General features: G+C 40.3%; 2 protein-coding genes across 2 annotated transcripts in view; both read left to right on the forward strand.

The window, feature by feature from the left end:
• Positions 1 to 1,942: 1,942 nt before the first annotated feature.
• CKS2 (CDC28 protein kinase regulatory subunit 2) lies at positions 1,943 to 5,097 on the forward strand. The gene is made up of 3 exons (XM_067315504.1): positions 1,943 to 2,076; positions 3,398 to 3,525; positions 4,621 to 5,097. The coding sequence occupies exons 1-3, from the start codon at positions 2,018 to 2,020 to the stop codon at positions 4,671 to 4,673; spliced, it is 240 nt and encodes a 79-aa protein (XP_067171605.1). The 5' UTR covers positions 1,943 to 2,017; the 3' UTR covers positions 4,674 to 5,097.
• A 1,012-nt stretch (positions 5,098 to 6,109) lies between these two features.
• Positions 6,110 to 25,614, forward strand: part of SECISBP2 (SECIS binding protein 2) — a 29,011-nt gene continuing 9,506 nt past the window's right edge. The window contains exons 1-12 of the mRNA XM_067316058.1: positions 6,110 to 6,130; positions 6,483 to 6,910; positions 8,585 to 8,632; positions 10,479 to 10,671; positions 12,588 to 12,717; positions 13,148 to 13,380; positions 14,486 to 14,573; positions 16,272 to 16,417; positions 17,006 to 17,161; positions 20,607 to 20,708; positions 22,013 to 22,132; positions 23,391 to 23,523. Of these exons, the coding sequence (XP_067172159.1) occupies positions 6,110 to 6,130; positions 6,483 to 6,910; positions 8,585 to 8,632; positions 10,479 to 10,671; positions 12,588 to 12,717; positions 13,148 to 13,380; positions 14,486 to 14,573; positions 16,272 to 16,417; positions 17,006 to 17,161; positions 20,607 to 20,708; positions 22,013 to 22,132; positions 23,391 to 23,523 (1,798 nt within the window). The remainder of the gene's footprint in view (positions 6,131 to 6,482; positions 6,911 to 8,584; positions 8,633 to 10,478; positions 10,672 to 12,587; positions 12,718 to 13,147; positions 13,381 to 14,485; positions 14,574 to 16,271; positions 16,418 to 17,005; positions 17,162 to 20,606; positions 20,709 to 22,012; positions 22,133 to 23,390; positions 23,524 to 25,614) is intronic.

Consider the following 25,614-nt stretch of genomic DNA (forward strand, 5'->3'; position numbering starts at 1 on the left):
CTCTCTGCTGTTCAACATGCATGAGATTGGCACATAGATAAAATATCTTCAGTCCCACAAAATCTCTTTGTTGCAGTGGGTTTATCTTTTTTCCATTGTTACATTCTTAATAGAAAAGTATTCTGAGTATTACCTTCCTTAAGTATTAGAAAAAGAATAGCTGTGCAGCCTGAAACTAAGCTAAAAAAACATATTTTACTTCAAAGAATGCAGGCATGTTAGAAAACTTACAGGTAGTCTGTACTTGCATGTACTTACATGATTATATTAGAATTGATACTCCTATTGAGGATCTTTGCTAACAACAGGAATTTTGACAATCCCAAAGATTCAGTCCAGTGAAGAGAAAAATATTACCAGTGGGTTATGAGAAGCACTAGCACATACCACTACCATTCATAATCATTACTCAAGGCCATGTTATCTGTTAGAGATGAGCAAACACTTTTTAATGGTTATGAGACTGTTTAAGCTTTAGCATTTAACTTCACATTCAGGCTGCAGTAACAGTAACAAGGCCACTTTCAGTGAGCTGCTGCTAAAAAGAATAGTGTGTCAGTATTAGACTCTCACATGGCTACAGATCGGACTTTTTTTTTCCACCAGAATAGTTTTCAGCCATATCTATTACATGATCAGAAGGGCTATGCGAGTGTGCTAGCACTATGGAAGCAGAAAATTAAACTAGTCTTCTTTTACTTTAGAAGTACAACAAGGAGAGGAGAGGAACACACTGTAGATGGAGAATGCAAAAGGTGAGGAAGAAAGGAATACTGAGCTCACCCTTCCTGGTGACATACACATTAGACAGGCTTACCTAATCCTTGGGGGCCATTACACCCAAGAAATACCACTGGAATTTAGAAAAGTGCAGAATTCAATATTTATCTACTGAAAAATTTTCATGTTAAAATTAACATTCACAGCCTAGAAACTGAAATATCTGTACTCAAATTTTGAGAAATTGCTACTTGATTTTACTACAGAAATATTAACTATGCTATTTTTCTGGTACTCAGAATGCTAGTCCCACTATTCAGAATGCTTCTACGTGGGAATCCGCTTCCACGGAAGCCGCATGGCTCTGAACATCCCTGCTCCCTTATACATATTTTCTGCTGCACTCTAAGCCTGTTAACACAGTCCTGAGGCCAACACAAAAGCAGTAAAAGGAACAAAATGACAGTCCCTTCATAGTCTCTGTATTACAAGAAAAATTTCCTAGAAATCCAACCATTTGCTCTACAGGCTGCATAGCAGTATTGCAGCAGCCACAGCCTAATGTCAAGGGCACAGATCTGTTTGCATAGGAATAGCCAGGGCTCACTATACCAAGAGTTCATAAACCCAGCTAGGCCCCAGAGGATGTAACAGAGAGATACGAAGGCAGAGTGTACATTTAATGGAAACCTGAAGCTTTATTAGCAGATCGGAGCAGGCTTCCTCCCCACCGCCTGCCATGAGCAACCCCCACAAGGCCGGCCCTGCAGAGCGGAGCACTACAGCTGCTTATGCTGCCAGGAGGGCCCGGGGCGGCCGCAGCAGCCATACCAACGCATCGCCACACGACAGAGGAGCAGCAGCTCCAGCCACTAACGTCCCCGATGCTCTCGCGCACACACCGCCGAGTGGGCTCTAGAAACTGCTGGAACCGCCCGGCCCCCGGCCGCAGCTGGCCAATCACGGCGCCGCCGGTGCTCACGCGGGGCGCCGCTGCCTTGGAAACGCCGCAGAGCCCAGAACTCACGTTCGGGCCGACGTGCGCGCGCCTCCGCCCCGCTTCCAACCGTCACCCTCTTACGCAATCCTGCACTGTCGCTTCCGGGGATTGGTGGAAAGGCGAGAGCCCGTCTCCGCCGGCGCGGCCGCGCGGCACGCCATTGGCTGGCCCAGCCCGCCAATGAGCATGGAGCTGCTAGATTCAAATCGAGTGGGGCGCGGCAGTGGGCGGTTAGTCTTCAGCAGCCGTCCGTGAGGGGAGTGTGCTGTGCTGTTACTGCCGCCACCGCCTCGCGCCATGGCCCACAAGCAGATCTACTATTCCGACAAGTACTTCGACGAGCAGTACGAGTACCGGTACGAGACCGGGGCGAGGGGCGTGTGCTCCCTGCCGGCTCTTGCTGGGGGCGGCTCGGGCAGGCGCCTCTCCCGCGGTCAGGGGGGAAGGCCCCGGTGGTCGCGGTCGGGAGTGCGGCCCCAGAGAGCGGCTCCGCTCCGCCGCCTACGCGGTGGCCTCCAGCTGGCGGGAGGGGCAGCGCCTCGCCTCCTCAGCACGGGCCCTCGCGGAGCTTTCGGCCGCTGGCGTGAGGCGGGGGGATGGGGCGCTGGTCTGGGGCGCTTCCGGAGTGGCCTCCGGTGAGCGGGCAGCGCCGACCCCGGTCAGGGGGCCCCGAAAGGGGGGAGGGGGTGGGGGCGAAGCCCGCTGGGCCCCCGCGGCGGTGGCGGGGGGGCGCTCAGCCCCTAGCGACGAGACTGGGGCGGCAGCCCCGGCTGCCCCGCTCCTCTGGTGGCGCGATCGCTACCCGCACGGCCCGGCGGCGGCGCCTCCCCCCGCGTGTGCCTCCGAGGCTGCCGCGGTCCTGCCGCCTCGCTCTATATGCCCCGGCGAAGTGAAGTTGGGTATTCAAACCCAGGCGTTCAGGAGTCTACAGAACTGGGGGTAACGTCTTGTACTGCCTCAGTAACTGATGCTGTTAAAGTTTAATCCCTCAAGCTTACCTGAAATTGCTACTACAAAGCAGCTTTTTGCTCATCTCTGTATGTAGAAATATAAGTGCCAGTTAATTAGTTGACTTTTACTATTAAAGTCGCTTAGTCTCAAAAGCTAGACTGAATACTTGTCTTTGCTTTCTATTAAGTAATAAAAGAACTTGCAAATGTGAGAAGCAGGCTTTGTGCTTCTCCTCAGTTGGCAGATCAGGCTTTAAGTGCAGTTAACGTTCTGTGCTTCCCAACTACCACCACCTTAATATCTGAGAGGAAAAATATATATTTGTGATTGCAAAATACTAATAGGAGTGATCTTATATGAACTTTGCACTTTAGAGTGATTGATATTTTAAATCCAATTAGTCTAATGGGTGGTATGACAGCCACCTGCCAGGGGTATGTATACCTCTATACAAGTAGAGTGATTATAACATGCTGGGGAATGACTCATTTCAGGAAGTAGGAAGATGTAATGTTTTGTAGGCAGAGTGAACTTCAAACTGTCTTTTGGAACTGATGCATGGTAATCAAATTAATTAGTAGTACCAATCAACACCTGAGGCTAGAGAAGATGTTGGCATAACTGACCTTGCTTACTATCTTTCAATATAGATATGTACAAGTTTTAGTGTTGACCAAGACAGGCATTGAGTTATGTAATGTGAGATTAATTATTGAACTTCTACAGACATGTGATGCTGCCAAGAGAACTTTCAAAACAAGTACCAAAAACCCATCTAATGTCTGAAGAGGAATGGAGGCGACTTGGTGTTCAGCAAAGTCTTGGCTGGGTTCATTATATGATCCATGAACCAGGTAAGCACAGATGAAAAAAGGAGTCTAAACCATCAACTGTCTGGTGCCCAGAACTGAAGGTTCAAGTGTATAATTGCTTTTGCTCTAGAATCCAATTGGAAGTTCCTACTAGATGTTTAGACTTCTCTTTATCTGCTTGCTACTCTAGCTGCTTGGGAAAGCAGGCAATGTAGCAGCCTTTAATATCTCAGTGATGGCCCCAAACTTTATACAGCAGTGTATTTTTATATCATGAAACAGTACATTTTCATACTCTCAAAACCCTAGCAGATGCCCTCCTGGACAAGGTCCTTTGTGAGCGTTCAGGAGAGTCTACAGCATAGTTTGAGCTCTAGCTACACTGCCTGCTAAAAGCTACACTAAAGCCACAGTCTTTCAATTAATGGGGTATGAAGCTCTAAAACTTGACTATATATATATAGTCATGTATAGTGTACTAAAAACAGCCATTCAGGATAACATTGGTAAGACTGACCAAAGGGTAACTTAATTGGTAATGATGAATTGCAACCAGTCCTGTGGAGTTCCAAACTTCCAAAGATCCAGAAGAAACAATTAGCCTAATCCTCCAGTGTTTGCCTCATCTGGACAACTTTGATATTTTGAAAGTATTGCCTGGGGCTTTTTTGGAGGAGCTGACAAGTCAGGTCAACAGTTATGTTTATACAGGCAGCTTACATTAAAGTGGCTCTTGTTGATGCTTGACAGTCAGTATGTATGTGACCAGGACAATATCACTAGCTGGTTAGAGTAAACTAGTGATAAAGCTCATGAAATAGCCTAGTGTACAGAGACAGAACTAGTACCAAGTCTGCTGTATTTTTCTGTACTTCCTTCCTGTAAATATCTCAAATTTAGAGGACTGCCAAATTCCAGTATAAAACTTTTGAAAGCATCTGTTTAGTTGTTTAAGGTTACTGCAAAGTGGTTCTTGAAATTGTTCTGCATGGGGAGCTGTCTGAGGTCTTAATTTTTTAGTCTATTTAATATCTGACAGTAAGCTTCAGTTATTGTTCGAGCTCTCTTGAACAGAAGAAGACCCTGTAATCAGGATTTAAGGACAGACTAATGCTTTGTTCAATTTTATTTCCACAGAGCCACACATTCTTCTTTTCAGAAGACCTCTTCCAAAGGATGAGCAAAAATGAACTACCTTCTAGAAATCTCCTAAATCTTCTTCTGGAACTTTATGTATATGAGTGTATATATGTTGGTAGTATTCAGTGAATACTTGAAAATGTACAAAACATACATCCATACCTGTGCATGAGCTGTATTATTCACAGCAACAAAGCTCAGTCAAATGCAATTCCAAGTAGGCTGCTATGGTGTTCAAAGATTAATGAAATTTTTCTTTACTGTTAATGTAAGTGCCTATTTGACTTTTCATTGAATTTTTGTTTATTAAAGTTTATGTTGCATGTTCTGACTAGATGATCACTTGTTACATGTGTTCAAAAACTTTCATACTGAGCTTTTCTGCTAAACAGTGTAGCATGTTCAAATCCAATGGCTCACTTGTTCAGTAGTAGGCATAAAGAAATAAACTCTATTTTTAATGCTCTATAAATACCTAAATGTCTAAAGTTTTAATTCACCAGACAAAATGACTATCTTGTGTGCTAGAAGGGGGGTATTCACTTGAGAGAACTTGGGAGTTGGCAAAGCTACTTTGTTTCTCTACAAGAACTGTTTTGCCCTACTGTCTTATAGTTTCTGACCCTTACCTGAACCTGTCTTAAATCAAGTGGGTCCTACAACTGCTTCTAGCCAATTTAAAAATGAAACTGGTGGTGGTAATACTCAAGGTATTCAATTAAGCAGGTGACATACTGTTAAATTGAGGTAATACTCAGACTAGTCTATGACATCCTAAAATTATAGGACTGTAAAGGTAATGATGATTATGATAACTATTTATCCTGCAGTTACTTAAACTATCTCTGTGGTATAAACTTGTAAGATGCTAATTATACTAAACTTTATTAAGCTTTTTGCTCCTTCTTGGTTACTTTGCTTGTACAAAACTATCTTCCTGTCTCAAACTTTAATTAGTCTGGGGTTTTAGCCTATACTTCCAGTCTTTCACTTTTTTTCTGGGAAGCTAAGCTGGTACTCTGTCTTGCTATGTAGACAGTAGTCCTTAAAAGCATTGTCAAAGTAAAGTGAGTGCTTTTCCTCTAATAAAAGCAGCTGCTGGTAGCAGGACAGTACAAACCCAACTTTAAGTATAAAGGTTCTAGGTCAACCCAGTAAAATTTGGATTAGTCCTTACTTAGAAACCTGTGTGCCAGCACAGGTGAGCTGGTGTATGGACTAAAGCTAACAAGTTCAGAGGTGACCAGTTGCTTCAAATGGGTCCCTGTGGCATACTGAAGCTCTCTAGTAGTGGCCCAACAATCAACTTTTTTGAATGGGTGCTTCAGTAGAACTTTGTTCAGTATTGGTGCGACTGTAGTGAGAATTGCAAGCTAGCATTAGATCTGTAAGGTTAGGAAGGCCAAAAGAAACAGGAACATCTTCATGTCACTTAAATGATGTGGTACATGATCTTCCTGCATAATGTCAGCATGCAGTGAAGGTGATGTTACAGTGCCAGAAGGAGGTAAGTGACCTTATGGCCCTATATATAACTACTATGGCTGGAAGCTGTAGAGATCAGAGCTGTGTGGCCAAGATCTTAATATCCCATTGTGGATCCTTCATCCTAACAAAGTATGATTCCTCAGTGTCCTTCCTATTGCTATGAACATGCTTGGTCATAGATGCTTATGTCAAATTTGATGAGGCAAGTCATCCTCATGGTCTTGACTCTAGAATTGCTAGAGCTGCCTACTGTCGTGGTGGCTCTTGGTGCTGCACTGCAAGGCTCTAGTCTTGCCCCTAAGGTGGCGTTTCAGGCAGCCTAACCAGAACCACCAGCAGAAACCGTCATCTTGAGCCTGGCTTTTCCTCAGGCCCTGGCGTCAGGCTCTTGGGTGTTGACTGCAGCTGCCCCTCTACCGTCGCTGGTCTTCAAAAGCCTTGGCGCCCCTCTGTTACCCCTCAGCAGAGGGATCAAGCAGGGCCGCGCACCTGCTCCGGGCTACCAACGGGATGTTCTGCTGAACTGCCTTACCGGCTCTCGCCGTGCTCACCACGGCGGGGCCGCCCGGCACGGCCCGGCCCGGCCCGGCCCCCCCCGCCTGCCCCGGCTCGTTTGCCGCTGTCCCGCCCCCCCCCGCGCCCCGCCGGCCGTTGCTGATTGGCGGCGACGTCATCGGGCGGCGCCGGCGCCGGCTCGGAAGCGGGTGCGGAGCGCGGCGCGGCACGGGGGCCGGGGCCGCGGCCCGTCCTCGCCATGTCCGCGGAGCGGCGGCCGGGCGCGGGCGGCGGCGGCGGCGAGGTAAGGGCGGCGGCGACCCCCGCTCCGCTCCGCTCCCTCCCCCCGCCCCGGCCTCTTACGTAACCGGCGCGGCCCCCACGGGGGCCCCCGCGCTGGGGCAGGGCCGGGGCCGGCCTGCTCGCCCCCCGGAGGAGGCGCGGGGCTGCGGCCGCAGCGGGAGGTGCGAGTGCGCGACCCGCCGCGGGGAGGCCCGCGCTCCCCCGCCCTGCGCCCGGGGGGGTCGCTGCGGAGGGGGGGAGTCTTGCTAGAAAGGCCAGACCCGGGAGAGCAGAGGGTGCGTGAGCTGATGCCCAAAACCACGTCGCGTTTGGGGAGCGCGGAGTGCGCCGGCAGGGCGCGCAGGCGCCGCTGTCCCTTGAAAGACACAGCCACAAATCCCAAGTAATCAACGTGACGTTGCGTTGCACATGGGTTTCCTAGTCGGGCTGAGGTGGCCTTAAAGTAAGCCGCTAGCCTTAAATCACGGCTGCTTCCTGTAGCACGTTACTTGCTTAGTGAACATGGGGTTCCTGATACCTTACCTGCTCGTTCGGTATTGCCTCCCAAGTTTATATATATGTGTGTATATACATAAATATATATATATATACACATATATATTTATGTATCAGTACAGTATTTGTCAATGTTAAAATGGATGTTCTGCATAGATTGGCTCTGCCTGATCACTGCAAGCTCTTTGGGTTCTGAATTTATCTGTTGTTTACTTAAGAAACCTCTTTAAATGTTTACAACGGATGTGAGTGTTGAGCCACCAGAGGGTGCGCTGAGTCTTGTTTATCTGCTCAAGCATTGAAATTACTGTTCCTTTATTTTAAAAGGCTTAATGTGTTATTGTAGGTGTTGAAATGGGCTTTGGCAAGAAGTAAAAAGATCCCAATTATCCTGTAGTGCGTTAGTTACCCCAAAATATATAACCGACTATAAAAATGACTTGTTGCATGTATTACAGTGAGTAAAACTATACAACACTGTCATGGCAATAAATACATTTTGAGTCTCATTTTGATGTCCCTTCATATAAGAGTATTTGGTTTAAGTCGATGGTAATTCAGAACAAATGGAAAATCAGTATGAATAGATTTGTGATGTGTCAAAAATGTTAGAAGGCTGCCTAATTTAATATTCATTTCACATGAACTCCCTTAAAAATACTAATATACACAAAGCCATTGTTGTTAAATACTTCCAGAGTTGGATCTTGCAGTAATGGTAGTTACGTGTTAGGAGTTTTAGTTTATATTGTTATAATATAAAATAATGATTCTTATTTTGGAGTTTATTGCCTCTTGTGTCAAGCAGGCCTCTGTCATTTTTGTAATGGGGCTCTGTTAGTATTTCGTATTAAAGGTGGGCACATTAAAGAAAATAGTTTTCCAGAGCAGTCACATTTCTCTTAGAATTCCTTCTCCCTTTCCCTCCGTTTCCTTTCTGTGAACTTTATAGTTTTGCATGTTTTATTAGAAGAGCGCAAACTAACTCTTTCCTAGGATGGTTAAGCTCACCAGGATGCATATTTTTCACTTATAACATTAATCTCAAAATGCATGTAGCCAAAAAACGTTTTGTTTCTCAGGGCATCAAGTTATCAGCAGAGGTCAAACCGTTTGTTCCCAAACATGCGGCGGTAACTGTGGCATGGTCAGAACCCTCAGCAGCATGTGTCTTTCCTAGGTACTTAACTACATGCTACCCATTTGTTCAGGAACCAGCTCTGGATAAGTATGTATATTTTCTGGATCTTATTTCTTGGGGTGTTTTTACCTTTCCAGTTTCTGACATTGAATACCAAGCTGAAGCTGTGACACGTTAATATTCTAATTGTAGAAATGCTTGTTCATTGTCTGCAGGATTTCAGTTTTGCATTTCTGTTCTTCGGGCATATGTCTGGTACCTAGCCTCTTGCTCATGAGGGCGTGTATCATTACTGAGCATTAAAGAGAATAAGGGAAAGTGGTGTTGGTCTGTAGCGATTGATCTGGATATTTTATATTTGGGAAGGAGTTAAACCCACTCCTTGGGTGACAAGAACAGTTGTTACAACAAGACTGAGATAAATACAGTTGTGTAAAAGGAAGAGGAAGATCCTCCAAGAAGGTTCTTCTTACTTTAAAACATTTAAATAATGGATGGGATTTTTCCTGGATCTTCTTCCCCTCTCATTCCCTCATACCCCCCTGCAAAGGCAATTTCATTAAGAATGTTATGGGTTTCTAAATTTTTTTTTCTTATGAGGCCTAGAAACAGGTCTTCCATGTAGCTTTATAAATGTATTGTTAACCCTGCGGCAATCTAGAAATAAAGTCTGCATATCAGGATAGGAAATAACTAAGTTTTGTAAGAACCTTGTCAGGTTCCATAATTCTGCAGAATGCTAAACAATTAATTTTGCAATTAATGCAAAATTATTGCAGTGTCCTAAGAAATTCAGTTAGAGCCTTAGAGAACACATTCATTGTAAGCTTTCTTAGTACCACAACCATTTTATACTACAGGGAATCTCAGTATTTTCAATCCATTTTGGTTTTTAATTTAAATTTAACAGTGAGGTGAGTATGGCCTGATCTACAGTATTTTTTAACATTGAAAAAATCCAGCAGACAGCAGCAGTACTTCTGTGAACTTTTTGCCTTGCTGGGGGGTTGAACCATAGTTATCATTTTAACTCAGATGTGTTATTTTTCTTCTCTGTGTGTAAATTATGATAATGAGAATTGCTTTGACTTCAGTCTTTCAGAAATTAAACAAACAATAAGAAATGTGTTATCTGAAGTCTTATCTTGATAAGGATGTTTTTCTGTTTTCATTATCTACCCAAGGTTATGGTAAACTGTTATAAAAATTAAATGCAACTTTTTCAGACTGAGAAATTTCCTTTCTCCCTAAACAAATTTGGATCTCAGTATACAGTTTCTGCAGAAAGTGTAGGAGGAAATTGGAAGAGGACTTTGAGTATACCTTTAAAGAAAAAGGCATGCTACAGACATGTTGTATTTTCATAAAATGTGATGGCTAAGTTCAGCTCTGGTTTTGACTGTTTTATAATCCTTCATTGTATTTCATACATACCTCATACCCTGTAGTGTGCTATACTCTTTGTTATTGAGGCAGTTTAAGACAAGTTTTACTATTTAATATTTCTGTTTTTCCAGTCAAATGTGTAATGCACGTCATGTAGTTATACTGTGCTTTTGGTTTGTTACACAAGAAAAAAACTACCAAAAATAAGTAGCAAGAATATTGGTATCCCTACAGAGAAATGGGGCTTGTAACTGTAACACAGACTAGCTTTGAAATTTGGAAATAGGTTTTCAGATAACACCTGTATTTTTAAATATTAACTAAAATACATGTTTTCTCCAAAACAGAATTAAAGTATTATTAAAAGCAGTCTATAACCGTGAATGAATACTTAGTTTAAATAACATGGAATACTTTTCTTTTGAAGTATAGCCTTCTTGTTAAACAAATTCCTCAGCCAAGGAATGATGTGCTTATCTAGACAATAAGTATATGCTGAAGGTTTGTCCCATGACTTCTCATGTCTTTCTCAATATCCCTCATGTAGCCTTGTGGGAGATCCTACACTCGGTGAATACTCCTGCTGCTCTTATTCTCCCGATGTTGTTCCAAGTGTCTATCCAGTAGCGAGCTCACAATATCATTCTAATGCCTCTACATACTATAATAGTGCCGGAAGAGTCAGTGAATCTGCTGAACGAACGTATCCAGTCAGACCGGAAAGTAGGAATGTTTCAAAGGTAAGCAAATATACTATTTCAAAAAATTAAAATTAAGACATTCTTATTTTAAGTCAGTCTTTCCAAATGTTGTGTCCGTTTTTGAGGTGAATAATCACTTTCTGTTCTTGTAGCAATAATGAGGCATTTTAAAAGGATGGTGGTATTAACACACTCAACTTTAGATTTCAAAGAAGGTTATGGAATTCTGTAATTCGAGCGAATACAGGTTTTCAAGTAGTATATTTGGAAAATGAGGGGCCTGTATTTTTCTTCTCAGAAAGTAGCATAGGGAAAAAAAATAATCATGTATTTGTGAACTGTGCTCATTCATTGTCTGGGCTTTTTCAGAGCCTGGTGTCAGCCCCTGTGACCTGAGTTAAAAAGACCCATGGCTGATATCAGCTAAGCGGCTGATTAGTGATGCAGACCACATTTATCAGTGAAGGAATTCCACCTGCTACAGGTGGAAAACAATCCACAAGCAAGAAAAAACTTGGGTTGGAGTGCAGAGGGAGGAAGGGTTAATGTTAGACATGTTCTCCTTCAATCAAAAGGAAAACAGATGTTTGTGATTTTGTGTGTGTTTGTCCATTTGAGGATAAATTCCCTGAAACTTAGATAAAATTTTCAAACAAAGAATAGACAAGCTACTCCAAATTTTAAAATCAGGAAAAAAAATCAAATGTAGTATTAAGCCATTTCCCTCCGTGGTTGGACACTGTGAATCTTTAATTATATGCAATGAGAACAGCCTTGCAAATTAAAGTTATCTGTACTCCAGTCACATCCTTCTGGTTGGACCTTATTCTCTAGGCAGAGACCTGGTATCTTCACTGTGGTAAGGCACGTGTAGAGGAATTGCAAGGCTAACAGTTATATTAAGATACAAAGGCCAGAGACTTAAAATAAGCATTTTTAGTGCTGAGAGAAAAGTTAAACACTGAAGCCGTATGGCTCACAGTACAGGTGAGGTAATATTAAGAAATATAATTTGACTTCTGGGAGGAATTCTGTGATCTATATAGGGCTGGGCTGAGCGCTGTTTCGTGTTCGTTTATTTCTTTGTGAGCTTTAAGAGAGAAGTTACTGACCTGTGTGGCTTTGCATTAATATGAGCACATCTCATAAGGCCTTAACATGTTAACTTTAGAGGTCAGGAAATATCTCTTCCCCCCCATCCAAGAAAAAAATATTTGTGCCAGATGTACTTAGCCCAGTATCCTGTAATCAGAAAAAGTTAAGCCACTCTTCTGTGTTGGTGTGAGTGCATGCCTAGTGCTTTTTTCTTGCCTATTTAGACCATACTGATTCCTGAGCCCAACTCTGGCAAGGTAAATGCCTGGTGAGAATCACAAGGCTTCAGGATTTGTGTGAATATGTTTGCTTTAGTGGGATCACATAGGTGCTTCTTTTCAAATTACTTTCTGGCTGCTCGAAGTCTTTTGGATGTTGCTGGCACATCAGGCAAGTTTTGCCCGTAGTATGTAGATTAGTCAAAGGCTTGGAATGCTTAAAAGATTTTAGCCCTTTTCCAGATGAAACGCAGTTTTAGAAAGTCAGACTGGATGATTTAAGACCAGGTTTAGGTTTTAAACTATTGGAAATGCTCCAGTTAATTTTAATGAGATCTTGAAAGTACAGTTGTCTAGAAACATATGGATATGATCCATCTTGCTTAGGCTGCAGTATGTGCTAAAAGTAACACAGTTAACCAAATGTAAATAGGATTCAATAACAAATCTCTAACTGGCTGTTCCTCTGGTTTTTATTGATTATTGATGGTTATGGTGTACTAACTGTTTATGGTGTATTAACTTAAATTTCAAACTCCAGATGCGCAGTTAGTTAACTATAACTCAAGTAATAGTAGGGCAAATTTGATGATTTAACAAAGCTCAAGTAAAATCAACTAAATATGTCACAAATATTTGCAGCAGAGGAGGTCAAAAGAGGGTGAGAAAAAATTGGACAAGAAAAGGCATGATGGAGATGACTCTTCTGGCAGAATTGTGAACAGGACTTCTTTCCAGACCTCTGCATGCAGCAGAGATTCCATGAAACCAGGTACACATGGGCTGTTTGGTTACAAATATATAGAGTAGATGCAAAATAGTTGATTGTGCTATAACCCCCAGTTTGTGACCATGTTTCTAAATCTGTACTAGTTAAGGAGTAGGTTTTTTCCCGGGTAACTTTTTGACAAGAGATGGTGACTTACCCTTTTTGATGATTCCCCAGGTTCGTGTAAACTGATAAAAAAAGAATTTCCGAAGCAAGCAACTGAATTTACAATTGCTGTGGATTCACTGTTGTTTATGCATCTTGATTATAATGGCTACTTGGTTTTGTTTTGTTTTGTTTTTTTAATATGAAGTAAGTGTAGCCATAGTTCTTGTGACGATTACTGTGGTTATGTCAATTGGTGTGCTATAAGACATACATAGAACTGATCACAGGCAAGTTCTGTTGTTTTGACTTTGTGTACTTTATTCAGACAGGTTCAATAAAGCCACGATCAAGAAGTCAACACAAACTCCAAAAAAAGAGAGTTTACCTGTACCTGCTGTTGAAGCTTCTGCTTTGGATTTCTCCAAGTCACAGATTTTGGGAAGCAGTGAGGTATTGGATGTACAGTGTAGAAGTGGATCAGTATGTTCAGTGGAAAATAACATTACGTGCCTTAGTCAACCACTGAAGATACAGATGTCTCCTTCGTTCAACACAGAGGTTAGCTGATGCTTTCATGTTGCAAAGCTCATAAAAACAAAACTTGCATTAAGTTCAAGAAGTTATTTTTGCATTCGCTATGGTAATTTGATACCTGTTTAAGTAGCTTGTAAGGAAGTTTTATAGCCCAAGGTTTTTACAGTTCTTTTTGTTGATGGTGGTGCCAGTGCTTGCCATCTCCTCTTTTATTCTTTCTCACTATTCCTTCCCTGACTATGCTGGCAGTAGATAGGGGAAAGCCATGTACTGTTAGAATGTAGATTGGTGCTGCTATGGTCTTAGATTTCTAGCTTGCCTGTACAGAGCACATATATTCCTAGAGGTTTCTTAATGGCTTTTTGCTTTATTTCTCTCCTGGAAATAATATGTAAGCAACCATTTATTCAGCAGTTTTAACAGATTAAAAAAAGGAATCCTGTGTCTGTAATATTGGTCTTAATTGCTGTGAATATTGTTCTTAATTGCTGTGTGTTAAAGGATAAAAATAAGAAGCTGAGTTCCCGAAGGAGGGAAGAAGTTATTGTTAAGATATATAGGTTTCTTAACTTAATTATTCATGTAGATTTCCTTGTTTCCCTGGTTGTTAGTAAATACAATACTGATGCATTCAGCAGCATGTTAGATGTGTTGTATCAGAGTTTTCAACAGTGATTAAAGATGATCCTTCTGTTTGAAGGATTCAAATAGCATAGTTTTTCCCAGTTTTGCCTTTCAGTGGAAATGCCTGTGATGGAGAAAATACCTTGTTGCTGACACTGTAATTTCCTTTTTCATTGCTAGTTTGAATTTGATGATGGACTTTGTTTTTAATGTTTTTAGAAAGTTAAAACTTTCTTGTTTGTTCTTAGAATTATTGTTTGGATGCTGTTGTGAAATATAAGCAGACATCATCTTGCTCGTATAGCAGTAGACAGGCATCTGCTTGCATTTTGTAATGTTATAGGGTCCAAATAGTTCCAGTAAGAAGAACAACAGAAAAACTAGGCTACAAAATTCCCTACACCTTGATCTGTGTATGGATTGGGGACTTTTTTTTTTTGTTTCGTTCAATTTAGAGTGGTCATTATATTCCTATTTTTATGATATCTAACCATCTATTTTATAGGAAGATGTTTCTATGGAAAGCAAAGCTCCTTTAAAAACTTCAGATGAAACAGTAGCCAGCTTAATTCCCTCTTCATTTAATGGTAGAGGTAAGTACTACAGACATAAATTATTTCTCTGTATTTGAACTATTTGCATCTTATTAATTTGAAAAGATAAAGTATTCGCAGGAGCTGTTGAACAATAAAGGAATTAAACAGTAAGCTCATTACAAAACAAACAAAACAAACACAACTCCAAACCTTCTCTAGGGGCCTTTTAGTAAAGCAGCTGGCTACATCTCTTTCTTTGCAATACCAGTGTGATTTGGATGGTTTTGTAATTTGTAACATTTGTAAAATTTTTTAATTTAACACTTTTTGAAATACAAACAGATACTCATGAAAGGAATTCAAGTGAGAAATCATTTAAAGTTAATCTTCAAGCACAATGCCAAAAATATCGTGGAAGCAAATATTTGAATGAATTTAAATTTTCTTGTATTTTCATTAATATGCAAGTTGATTGTGTGCTGTGTAGTGTGCACCATGTTAATGGCTTTGATCAGTTTTAAGTGATACAAAGCTTTATCAGTTTCTTTCAACTGAGATAATCATTTATGGCTTACTCTTACTTATAGATTTCATTAGCAGATCAGAACTGTGATTGTCCTATTTTTCTCTGTGGTCTCATTGATGCTCAAGGGCTAATGTTGCTGCAGTTGCCTCCTGTGTTGATTATGAGGAGAGAGAGTAATACCTGTTGATTTGTTGGAAGTCTGTTGAGTCATTTACAAATTTTTCAGGAATAAGTGAGAGGTAAATATTTGATCAGTCTGGGTAAGCAGATTTTCTTTAAATAGCTGATGGTCTAGTAGGTATGTGTTTTTATTCTGTGGCATATGTTATTTTTGTCAAGCCTGTTAAAAAAGAAGATTGCAGTGGAGTACTGTGATATTCTACATTAGTGCTGAAACGTCCCATTTGTTGTTTTTGCTTACCTGGTCTGTGGCTGTGAGGATGCAGGGTTTTTTGTTTTTTTTTTTTTTTTTTTTTTAATAACCACAAAAATATCAAGTGGCTAGTTTCAGGTAAGTATTTAGATGTAATTGAGTTACCTAAGTCCAAAATTATGTGAATTGTCAGCAAGACTCGTTCCTGGAGCCATCAAATGTGTTAAGCACTGAAGTTGTCTACACACCTGTCACCATACTTCTGTGCATGCACAGAACTGCACCAGTCTGGACAGTTCCGTGGTTATCTTCCCTCTGACTGCCATAAGGATTCAGAAGTGACAGGCCGATCTGCTTAAGTGCCTTGAAAGGCCTACTAAAGATAAGATTTTTCCAGAAATTTTGAAGTCATCTGATAACATTTTTTTCCCAAATGCTGTCCTCCTCAGTTCTTATCCCCCAGAATAAAATAGCTGCAGTATTTATTTGCTCAGTAAAGTTTCTCTCATTCTTAAAGAAGAATTTAGATTTTGGTCAGTATTTGTTGTGTGTTAAGAATATTTTCAAGATGAATTAAGTATGAATTCTTTCAAAGTGCTGATATCTCTGGATGGTAGTGTGGATGAAATTCTTGCACACTAAAGCACATAAGAAAACCTTTCAGTTTGTATATTCTAAAAAGCCCTCTGGAGAAATGAAAAGTGCAAGTGAGCATCTTATTTCACTCTTTACGAGGAAAGAACATGGCTCTCTACTATATTTGATAGTACTTGATTCATTCATTACCAATCCTTTGCTTCTGAATCCCTGAGAAATATTTTTGTGACATCTTTGGATATCACTTTTTATGTAACAGCACTTCCTCAGACATCTGCAGATGGTTCTGCTCAGCCGCATGTGTCTTGGGCCATGGTTCTTTCACAGCCCCCAAAGAAAATTGTGTCATCGCCAGCATCTGAAGATCTTTCCAGAAGCAAAGGGAAGCAGGATAGTCAGGCAAAGGTACTTGAGAATTGTCTGCTCTAAACTCATTTCTATTACTGTGTAATGGTGTCTCTTGACCTGATGGATTGCCATTTTTTCTAGACTCCGTACACAGTGTCCACTTATAATGTAGCTTTTAAGAACAAATTAAAATTACCTTGTATATACTAGAACTTTTTTCTTAGCATCATTAAAAAAAATAACAGGACAGTGCAGCTCCAGCAACACTAACTTCCAAAATAACTGATTTGAATACATTATTTTTAAGCTGGACTTTTTTCAAATTTCTGACTTCGGAATCAGACAGAAAACATGGAAATCTAGTCTTATTAAGGGTGGATATTTCCTACTGAAATCTCAGTAGTGCAGATACGTTCTGATAACTGTGCAGTGTTCTTCAAGTGAAGAGTTCTTGCATTACCTCTGAATTTATGATAGGTCTTGAATTCACCTTGTCCACTTAGTATCCTAGCATAGGTTAATTAAGATATGCTTTAGCTGTGTAAGTTCGGTCACTTGTGATTATTTTGAATTTGTTTTTACTTTTATTTTCATATCGAAATAAATCAATGTTTAACAGTCACTCTCCATGATTTTTGTCAACAGTCAGAAACAAGAAATGATGCTAGTGAAACTGAGCCTGAAGAAGGGTCAGATAAGAAGAAAAAAAAAAAGAAAAAGAAAAAGAAGCCTAAATCATCCATTGAAGTAGAGAAACCTCATAATGAAACTACTACAGTACAGGAACCACCAAGGATTGAGGTACAGTAGAAAGGTCATGGTTGTTGTTATGATTTATTTTTATTGTTGTTTCAAGCGTAATGTGTGTATTGGAAGGCCAAATGTTAACCCAGCTTTCTACATATTCAAGCTCAGATCTCTTTTGCAGAGGAAATTTGGTCAGGGCTGTTTCAGTTAAGATGTTTGTTGTCAGAACTTACAGGTAAGGAAGAGACATGCCTTTTGATTACCAAGGATTGAATGAGCACAGAGGAGGGCAGGAGAGGCAAATGGAAAGCAACAGACAGAAAAGACTTGGGAGCAAATTTGGAATGATGAATCTGAGTGTCTGGATGTTAACAGATTCTGAAAAAAGTAATTTAATGTATTGAGTGCCATAGTGATGCCGTGATTTTAAAGAATGTGGTACTAGTATCATCTCAAATCTGGAAGTAATTTTTATGGAGCAGAGTTGTTACTGATTGTTTACATCCCTGATTGGAGGGTTGTAGTCACTATTTGCAGATTTTTTCAAATTCATTTAGTCATCGTATGCGTACTAGTATTTTGATACTTCTGTGTATCAGTATCATGAATGCTTTAGACTCTCCCACCTTAGAGAATTGTTGTATGGTCTGTGGTTAGGTCTCTCTGTTCTTCTGTGTTCAGCCTTCTGTGCTGGAATGACTGCCTGGGTAGATGAGGGAAGTGTGGGACAGGTGAGCAGACAGTGAGGTGGACTGAGAACTGGCTGAATGGCAGAGCTCAGAGGGTTGTGATCAGTGGCACAAAGTCTAGTTGGAGGCCTGTAACTAGTGCTGTCCCCCAGGAATCAATACCAGGTCTGATCCTGTTCAACTTCTTCATCAATGACCTGGATGAAGGGACAGAGTGCACCCTCAGCAAGTTTGCTGATGATACACCAGAGGGCTGTGCTGCCATTCAGAGAGACCTGGACAGGCTGGAGAGGTGGGCAGAGAGGAACCTCATGAAGTTCAACAAAGGCAAGTGCAGGGTCCTGCACCTGGGGAGGAATAACCCCAGGCACCAGTACAGGTTGGGGGTTGACCTGCTGGAAAGCAGCTCTGCGGAGAAGGACCTGGGAGTGCTGGTGGACACCAAGTTAAGCATGAGGCAGCAATGTGCCCTTGTGGCCAAGAAGGCCAATGGTATCCTGGGGTGCATCAGGAAGAGTGTTGCCAGCAGGTCGAGGGAGGTGATTCTCCCCCTCTACTCAGCCCTGGTGAGGCCACATCTGGAGTACTGCATCCAGTTCTGGGCTCCCCAGTACAAGAGGGATGTGGCACTACTGGAGCAAGTCCAGCGAAGGGCTACAAAGATGATTAGGGGACTGGAGCATCTCTCTTATGAGGAAAGGCTGAGAGAGCTGGGGCTCGTCAGCACGGAGAAGAGAACACTGATGGAGGGGATCTTATCAGCGTGTTTAAATATATGAAGAGAAGGTGTCAAGAGGATGGGGCCAGATGCTTTTCACTGGTGCCCAGTGGCAGGACGCAAGGCAATGGGCACAAACTGAGACACAGAAAGTTCCATCTGAATTGAAGGGAAACACAAGGAAGAAGGATCACAGTACAGGACACACACATTGCACCAAAATCCATGAAGTGGATGCAACATCTATTGTGGCAGTGGGGGACACTTTTCAAGAGCTCCTGGTTTGCTGGGAATGCTCATCAGTGCGAAAAAAGGGGGAAGTGCTTGTATGGTACTCTTGGATTAGAAGAACGTAAGAAGATTGTACACATGGAGTTTCTTGGGATGTAGGGGATTTAAGAAAATTCTGCTACGTGCAGAAGTTTACCAGAACAATTGGATTACTTGCTAGTTTTGTAAAAATTGCTAATTTATAAACCTGTTAAAGAGCATAAAGTGATGCACGTGGGGAAAAATAATCCTGTCTTTATGTACACAGTGATGGCTCTGAACTAGATATTTTCCTTCAGGAAAGAGGTTTTGAAGTTGTATTGATAATCAGGTCAGTGCTGGTACTACTGATCAAACAGGCAAACAGTGTTAGGAATTATTAGGAAAGTAGAAAAGAAAATAGAAAATATTATGACCACATAAAAATCCAGGACATGTCTGATCTAAATAAAATGTGGATTCTGTTTTCTTGTCTGTTCTCCACTCCTTAAAATTATTTATATACACATACACTAAAAAAGATACAGGAAAGGCTCCAGAAATGATCAAAGGTGTGAAACACTTTCCATATGAGGAAAGACTGAATAAACTAGGACTTCTCAGTCTGTAAAATAGATGACTAAGAGGGAATCAGAAGTGACAAGAAAGTAAAAATAAGCTATTTGTTTTTTCTTGTAATTTTGTTTGATGTCCTCTGGTTGTTACGGATAATGAGAACAAATAAAAGGAGGTGTTATATCACACTGAGTGCTAGATCTTACCTGTTCACTTTGTTACAGGATGTTGCAAATGCTGGAAACTTATGTGAATTCAAAAAGTGAATGGGCAAGCTGAAATAAAAATTTATTCCACTGAGGGCTTTTTAAATCCAGATATTACCTCTGGTCCAAGAAGTCCCTAAGGCAGAAGAGTGTGTCTGTAAATTCATTTTCCCTTTTTTGCATTTTTCTTTTGATATACTTACAAGCTTCTCTCAAAAGTGGGATATTGAGTTAAGGTATGACTGCTCTGACTCAACGCGTCTGTTCTTATGGGAGACTTTATTAGCATGGGCTATTTAAATTAAGATTTTAGGCTTCAGAAGAAGTATTGGTATGTTCGGTAGTATTGTATCACAGCTAAAAAGTGCAAGGAGAAACAATCAAACAAGAACAACTCTGGTGGATTAGCGTCATTGCTGACTGAGGTAGTGAGCTCCCCCGGACACAAGGTGGCCAGTGCAGAGCAAGCTCCGGTGTTTCTGTACTAGTGATTTAGTTATTCCATGATCTGGATAATGTATCCACTGCTAGTGAAATTTACTCATGTATCCAAGTGTACATAATCACTTGACTGATTTCTTTGTATTTCTACAGTATTTCTGTACTGTAGTCAAGAGTTACGACCCTTTTGCCTGTTCTTTCATTCTTCACCACTTGCATGTTTAAGGCAAGATTGCACAGCTGGAGACTGTACTAGAAGAAGAGGGGAAGTGGTTTACAAGGCTTTTAAATGGTTTGAAAAACACTCCTTTAGGAGCCATTTAATTCTAATTATTTGTATCAGATGACAGCAATAACAAGCTGCTGTTGGAAGCATTTTTTAGTAACTCTTTCATCCCTGAATTAGCTGCTGCTGCCTCATAGGTGACTCTTAATCATTGTAGCCTGATTACAGTTGATGGCAGACTCAGCTTCATGAATTTTTGTCTAGTAAAAACAAATTATGATGAGTCTTTGATAAGGAGCAGGGAGAAAAACATTTAAACATAGGAAAGCTCAGTTTTAGGAATTTGAACTTGATAGTTCTTATAAAAAGAATATCTTATCTTTTATTTATTTAGGATGCTGAAGAATTTCCTGATCTGGCAGCTGCTTCTGATAGGAGAAACAGACTGGGATCTCAGAAGTCATCATTTTCTCCTGCTGTCAGAAAGCAGTCTGAAGTAAGTACTTTTAGGACTTTACCTGAATGTTCAGAAAATAAGCAGGAAAAAATTGCAAATTTTAAATGAAACTGAAGGTGGAATTCATCTGACTAAATGTAGATGCCTGTGACGTAGGCCTGTGCCCATGCCACTCACCTTAGGTACTCAGTGGACAGTGAAGAGCTAGTCAGTGTAGTCTGTATCCTTACCATCCCAAAGGAGATGCCTGTTTGGTCTGTGAACTACTCCCTAAACTCTGGACAGCTGACTCATATGTAGACACCTATGCTGTAGACACTTGAAGTTAGGTGAGATGAATTCTGTCTCTGTGGTTTGTCTTCCTACAGGTAATGTTTTGGTTTAATTTTGCATTTCATAATTGTATTATGTTTCTAGGGCATCTGAACAGTGTAACATTTCAGTGTCAAACTGTGCACGGGTAAGAACTTGCGAGTCTGACATTGAATCCATCCCAAATGCAAGCTATTACATTAAAACTAATCCAAAGCTGTGCGTGTTAAAACAGAGGTAAAAAAAACATGAATCTCCACTGAAGAGTTATAAATCCAAGCTTTTTTTTTTTTTTTAATATGAGTGTTAATGGTACATGAATCCCAAGGATTGAGACTATGACTGCTCTTTCAAATCAAAGAAAATAACAGAAATAATAAAAGTGAAGTTCCAGCTTTCTTTTTTTTTTTTTTTTTGAAAGTAGCTTTGCTGCTAGAAGTTTTTGTCCCTTGGTTTTGTTTCACTGTGAATATTAGTGGTTAAAAAAGAAAAAAAAAAATTTGTTTGCTTTGTTTGGGGCAATAAATTGCATTGGCAGGGAGGAATGAGCAGGAAAAGGTACACTGATTACTCAAACCAGCTTTGCTATAAAGAAGGTGTAATGCAGACCTGCACTTTAAATGAGATAAACCTTTTAGCTTTATAAGCCTAAGTGGAATATAACTTCTCAAAATGTACATAAATTGTAGAGGCCTGCTATCATTAAGACACTTGTGCTTTTCTGTAATAAATATTTGAAGAGGAAGCTGCCTTGCTGTTTCTTCCCCCCCCCCCCCCCCCCAAATCTGAAGAAAGGAAGAAAAGCATGAGTCTCACTAATCAATACAGCACCCAATAAACAGTCATATTTTTAGAAGAATCTTGTTGCTCGCTACTTCAGGTCTAGATCGTAGCTTTACACCCCTTTTACTGTAGATAGTCTGACTAATACATTCCCTTTGAATTCAATGGTGTCTTTGCTTTCTCCTTTTATGTATGTCTTTAAATATTTTCTCTTCCTTCTTGTTACCTTTTGCCTCTAAATTTCAAAGGTTGATCTCCCCGAAGAGTCCTGTGATAGCCGTTCTCCCAAGCTGGATGGAACGCCCAAGGTGGAAGGAATATCAGCAAAGCAAACTACATCTGTTGCATTAGAAAGAAAGAAAATGCAGGTAAAGTAAATTCATATTTGAAAATAAGTTGGCAACCCAAAATGACAAAGGACACTAACATATTTAAATGTAAGACCTAAGTCCAAGCATGACTGTATTCATACTTTGTCACTGAGATAAGTGACAAGTTCCTCTTGATTGGGAACACTCAGTGGTAGTAATTGCTAGGCCCCAATTTCAATGTTGCAGTTTTTAGGGAAAAATACTAGCTTTTCATTAATGTATGCAAGTTTCAGGTATCAGGAATTATTGTTTCACCTGTCTTATTTGATCATGACGTAAGTCCTGTCCTCACTGATTGTCTTTAGAAGTTGGGAACCACTTAAAAGTGGTTCTGCCTCATTTAGATAAGAAGGTCCACTTAGCTTGGGAGAAGGAGGAGGAAAATGGAGCAACAGTGAGGTGAGTGTGTAGTTCCATGTGGATGAGTAGGTTGTTACATAGCTCTGAGGCAAGATGAGGTCCTGGGCTCAGAAGGAGGAAGTCACATCCCTTAATGCTATTGTAACAGAAGCTGTAATGAATTGAACCTCCACGATGGGGCTTCTTAAAAGTACTAAATCCATGAGCCATTTCCTTAGCATGTTCTGCAGTCATAGCTTACCCTTTCTTAGTCTTTGCTAGACTATGCATTTGTAATAACATGAATGTTCTTGTTTTAACTTCTAGTCTGAAATGTGACACTATTATAATCTGAATTATTGAATGTGATGCCAAATGTGGGACACTACTTTTACCTTCTCTTCAAAGCAGACAGAAAGGTTACTGTTAGTTTTATCAGGAGATGGTGCTTAAAGGAAGAGCTAATGACCTCTCTTTTCAAAAAGACACCAGAGCTGACGTCTATATATTGCAATCACATGCCTAGAAGATTCGCAGAGTACCTAAGATTCTCCTATTCTTTTAACACCACTTTGCAATTCTGTTAAGCCTTTTTTTCTTTTTCAAAGATAGGTGGCAGCTGGATCAAAGTAGGAGCCTGACACAAAGCAGCTATTTTAATAAAGACTTGATATTCTTATGCTTTATCCCAGTAGCTAGTAAAAACAAGTCAAATAATTTACTGATACTTTTGGACTTTTCATTTTTTGCAGTAAAGTTAATGTATATATAAAGATCAAAGTATTTTGATTTAATTAAGTTAAAAATCAAAAGTATTCTGGGTGAAGGTATTAAGAGTATATTATATACCATATGAAATGCAGTCTTTCACATTCTGAAATGGAGAACATTCCTAATCTGTACTGAACTTGTTCAGGAAACATCCAGGAACAGTGGTAAGAAGAGTCAAATTCCCGTGCAATTGGATTTGGGTGGCATGTTGGCAGTCTTGGAGCAGAAACAGCAAACAGGGAAGTCAAAACAGTCTTCTAAACCTGTGGTGTTTTCAGGTATTGGTTATGATTAAATTTCCTTTCTTTCAACTAGCATTGCTTTTAAGTGTTGTTCAAACCTTGCATGTAGCCTCATTTCTGCTAAGTGATGATCTCTGAATATGCAGGCTGGAGCACAGTTAACATGATGCAGAAGAAGATCAAAGTTTAAAAATAGCATGAAAATCTGAAGTGTTTAGAGGAAAACTTGAGGAAAGAAAAATCTTCAGGACAATGGATTGTAAAAGTATTCCTTGTATAACTATGAGAGGCGATTGAAAGTTAGCTTTGAGGAAAATATTTATGATTTTGGAGATTTCGCCTTGTGTTAAATAAATGTGCTGCTGTTGCAATGTGAACCTGCAAAAAAGAATCTGTTTTTAACCTTGATCAGTTCAGTGATTTAGCTTGTAGTGCAGCCTAGCAAATAGTTGCATTAGCAAAACAGAAGGTCTCATTTTGCTGTGCAGTAAGAAAGGCCTTTTTAAGCTCCTCTTTGCTGAAGACCCCTAGAGCTATAACTTTAGTGAAGAAGCACCTTTGCAGACACAGGGGTTATGGGAGAGTTGGTCAGCCCAAATCAGAAGATGAGTTCTGTCGTGCCTGATAACTCTGAAATAATTGCAGTTTAACAAAATTCCAGGTTTTGGTGGTGGAGTGAATCCGCCAAATCTTGTTGGTACATATCAAGGAAGCAGAAACAAATAGCTCAAGTGTCTTTTGTATTATAAGTCAAAATTTAGTCTTGGCTGTGTTAGTACAATCCATTTTGCAAAATGAAACATGATGTTTGCTAGAATTTAATGATGATGAAACTTCTCTCCCTATTTTGGTACTCTGGAAAGAAAGCTAATTGCAGGAACATTCAACTCACAATGTTTAATATGATAGCTATTTGTCTGAGCTTTTAAAGAAAAAGCAGAAAATACTGAGCATCAGAGAGAGATGCCTTGGCTGAGAGAATTTGTAAGATTTTTTTTTTTATTGTTATTCTTCTGCAAATGAAGAAATTTGCAATTTTTTTTATTGGAGTCAGTCAAATTTAGTGCTGCAGAGGTGCCAGTAACCAGTGTATAAAATTACACAATGCATGGACTGGCAAAAAAGACAGGGGAGCACAAATTTATGGGTCAGAATACATGCTTTCTAATATGAAGTTGCTCATATCTGGATCTGTGCACAAGAGGATTTGATGTGTCATGTTGGTATCCTGGAAGTATAAAGCAGATTTTACCTCAGCTTTATATTTTATAATATTCAGTGCACACATTAAATCAGTGTATACCTAAATGTAAGTTTGGTTTATAAAATGGCATTGTACTGACCTGCGTAACCAGAAGAGAAACAAAGCGGACAAGAAAGGCAAGGAATGTGACTGCAGAAAGTTATTTCCTTCCACTTAGTACTTGATTTAGTAAATTATGTATAGATAGAACAGCGTAGTGAAGCAGTAGTTACATGAATTCAAATTCAATTTTGGAAATGCATCAGTCATGCAAGATGTCATAAACTGTAAAAGCCATCAAGTTCAGGAACATAAGAGCTCTGTGAATTTGAAGTGAACAGATGATACACACAGCGAAAGAAATATTAGGTGTTTAAGGGATGTATGCTTCCGTATTGCTTCAAATCCAGTTACAGTTATGATTTTTTTTTAGCAACCTTTGCTCACATACTGCACAAGTTCTGTGGCAGCGTTCTCAATTTGCATTTGTTAGAGTGAACCAAAAAAGAAAAGTTGCAATGTAGCAGTTTTATAAAGTAACCTGTTTATACTGTATGTGTTACTGGAGGATCAGCATATAAATACTTTGGAAGCACTAAATGAAGATGGCTTAAGACAAACTGCCAGAAGCTTTAGGTGTTTTCTGGGGGATGTGTCAAGCTCATTTCACTGTTACTCATGTCATCCTATTCATTTAATTGCTGATGTAACCTGGTTTATATTGCAGGTAGCAGAAGTCTGACAAAGAGTGCTCTCTCTTGGTGCCTTAATTCTTATTGGTAGTGAGTTGAAAATGGAGCCTAGTTGTTAGGATGTTAGCTAAGGGTTTGGAAGCTCCAAGTTCAGTCTCTTGGCCGGTCATTTAAAGCTTCAGTGCCTTAAAC

The sequence above is a fragment of the Apteryx mantelli genome, chromosome Z (assembly GCF_036417845.1).
Source record: "Apteryx mantelli isolate bAptMan1 chromosome Z, bAptMan1.hap1, whole genome shotgun sequence".
Classification (NCBI taxonomy): domain Eukaryota; kingdom Metazoa; phylum Chordata; class Aves; order Apterygiformes; family Apterygidae; genus Apteryx; species Apteryx mantelli.

Excerpts from the sequence above, each read along its gene's own strand:
- CKS2 (XM_067315504.1), top strand. The coding sequence starts at position 2,018 with ATGGCCCACAAGCAGATCTACTATTCCGACAAGTACTTCGACGAGCAG. Across the intron at positions 2,077-3,397 it reads GACGAGCAGTACGAGTACCG|ACATGTGATGCTGCCAAGAG; the intron begins GTACGAGACCGG and ends GAACTTCTACAG. Across the intron at positions 3,526-4,620 it reads TTATATGATCCATGAACCAG|AGCCACACATTCTTCTTTTC; the intron begins GTAAGCACAGAT and ends TTATTTCCACAG.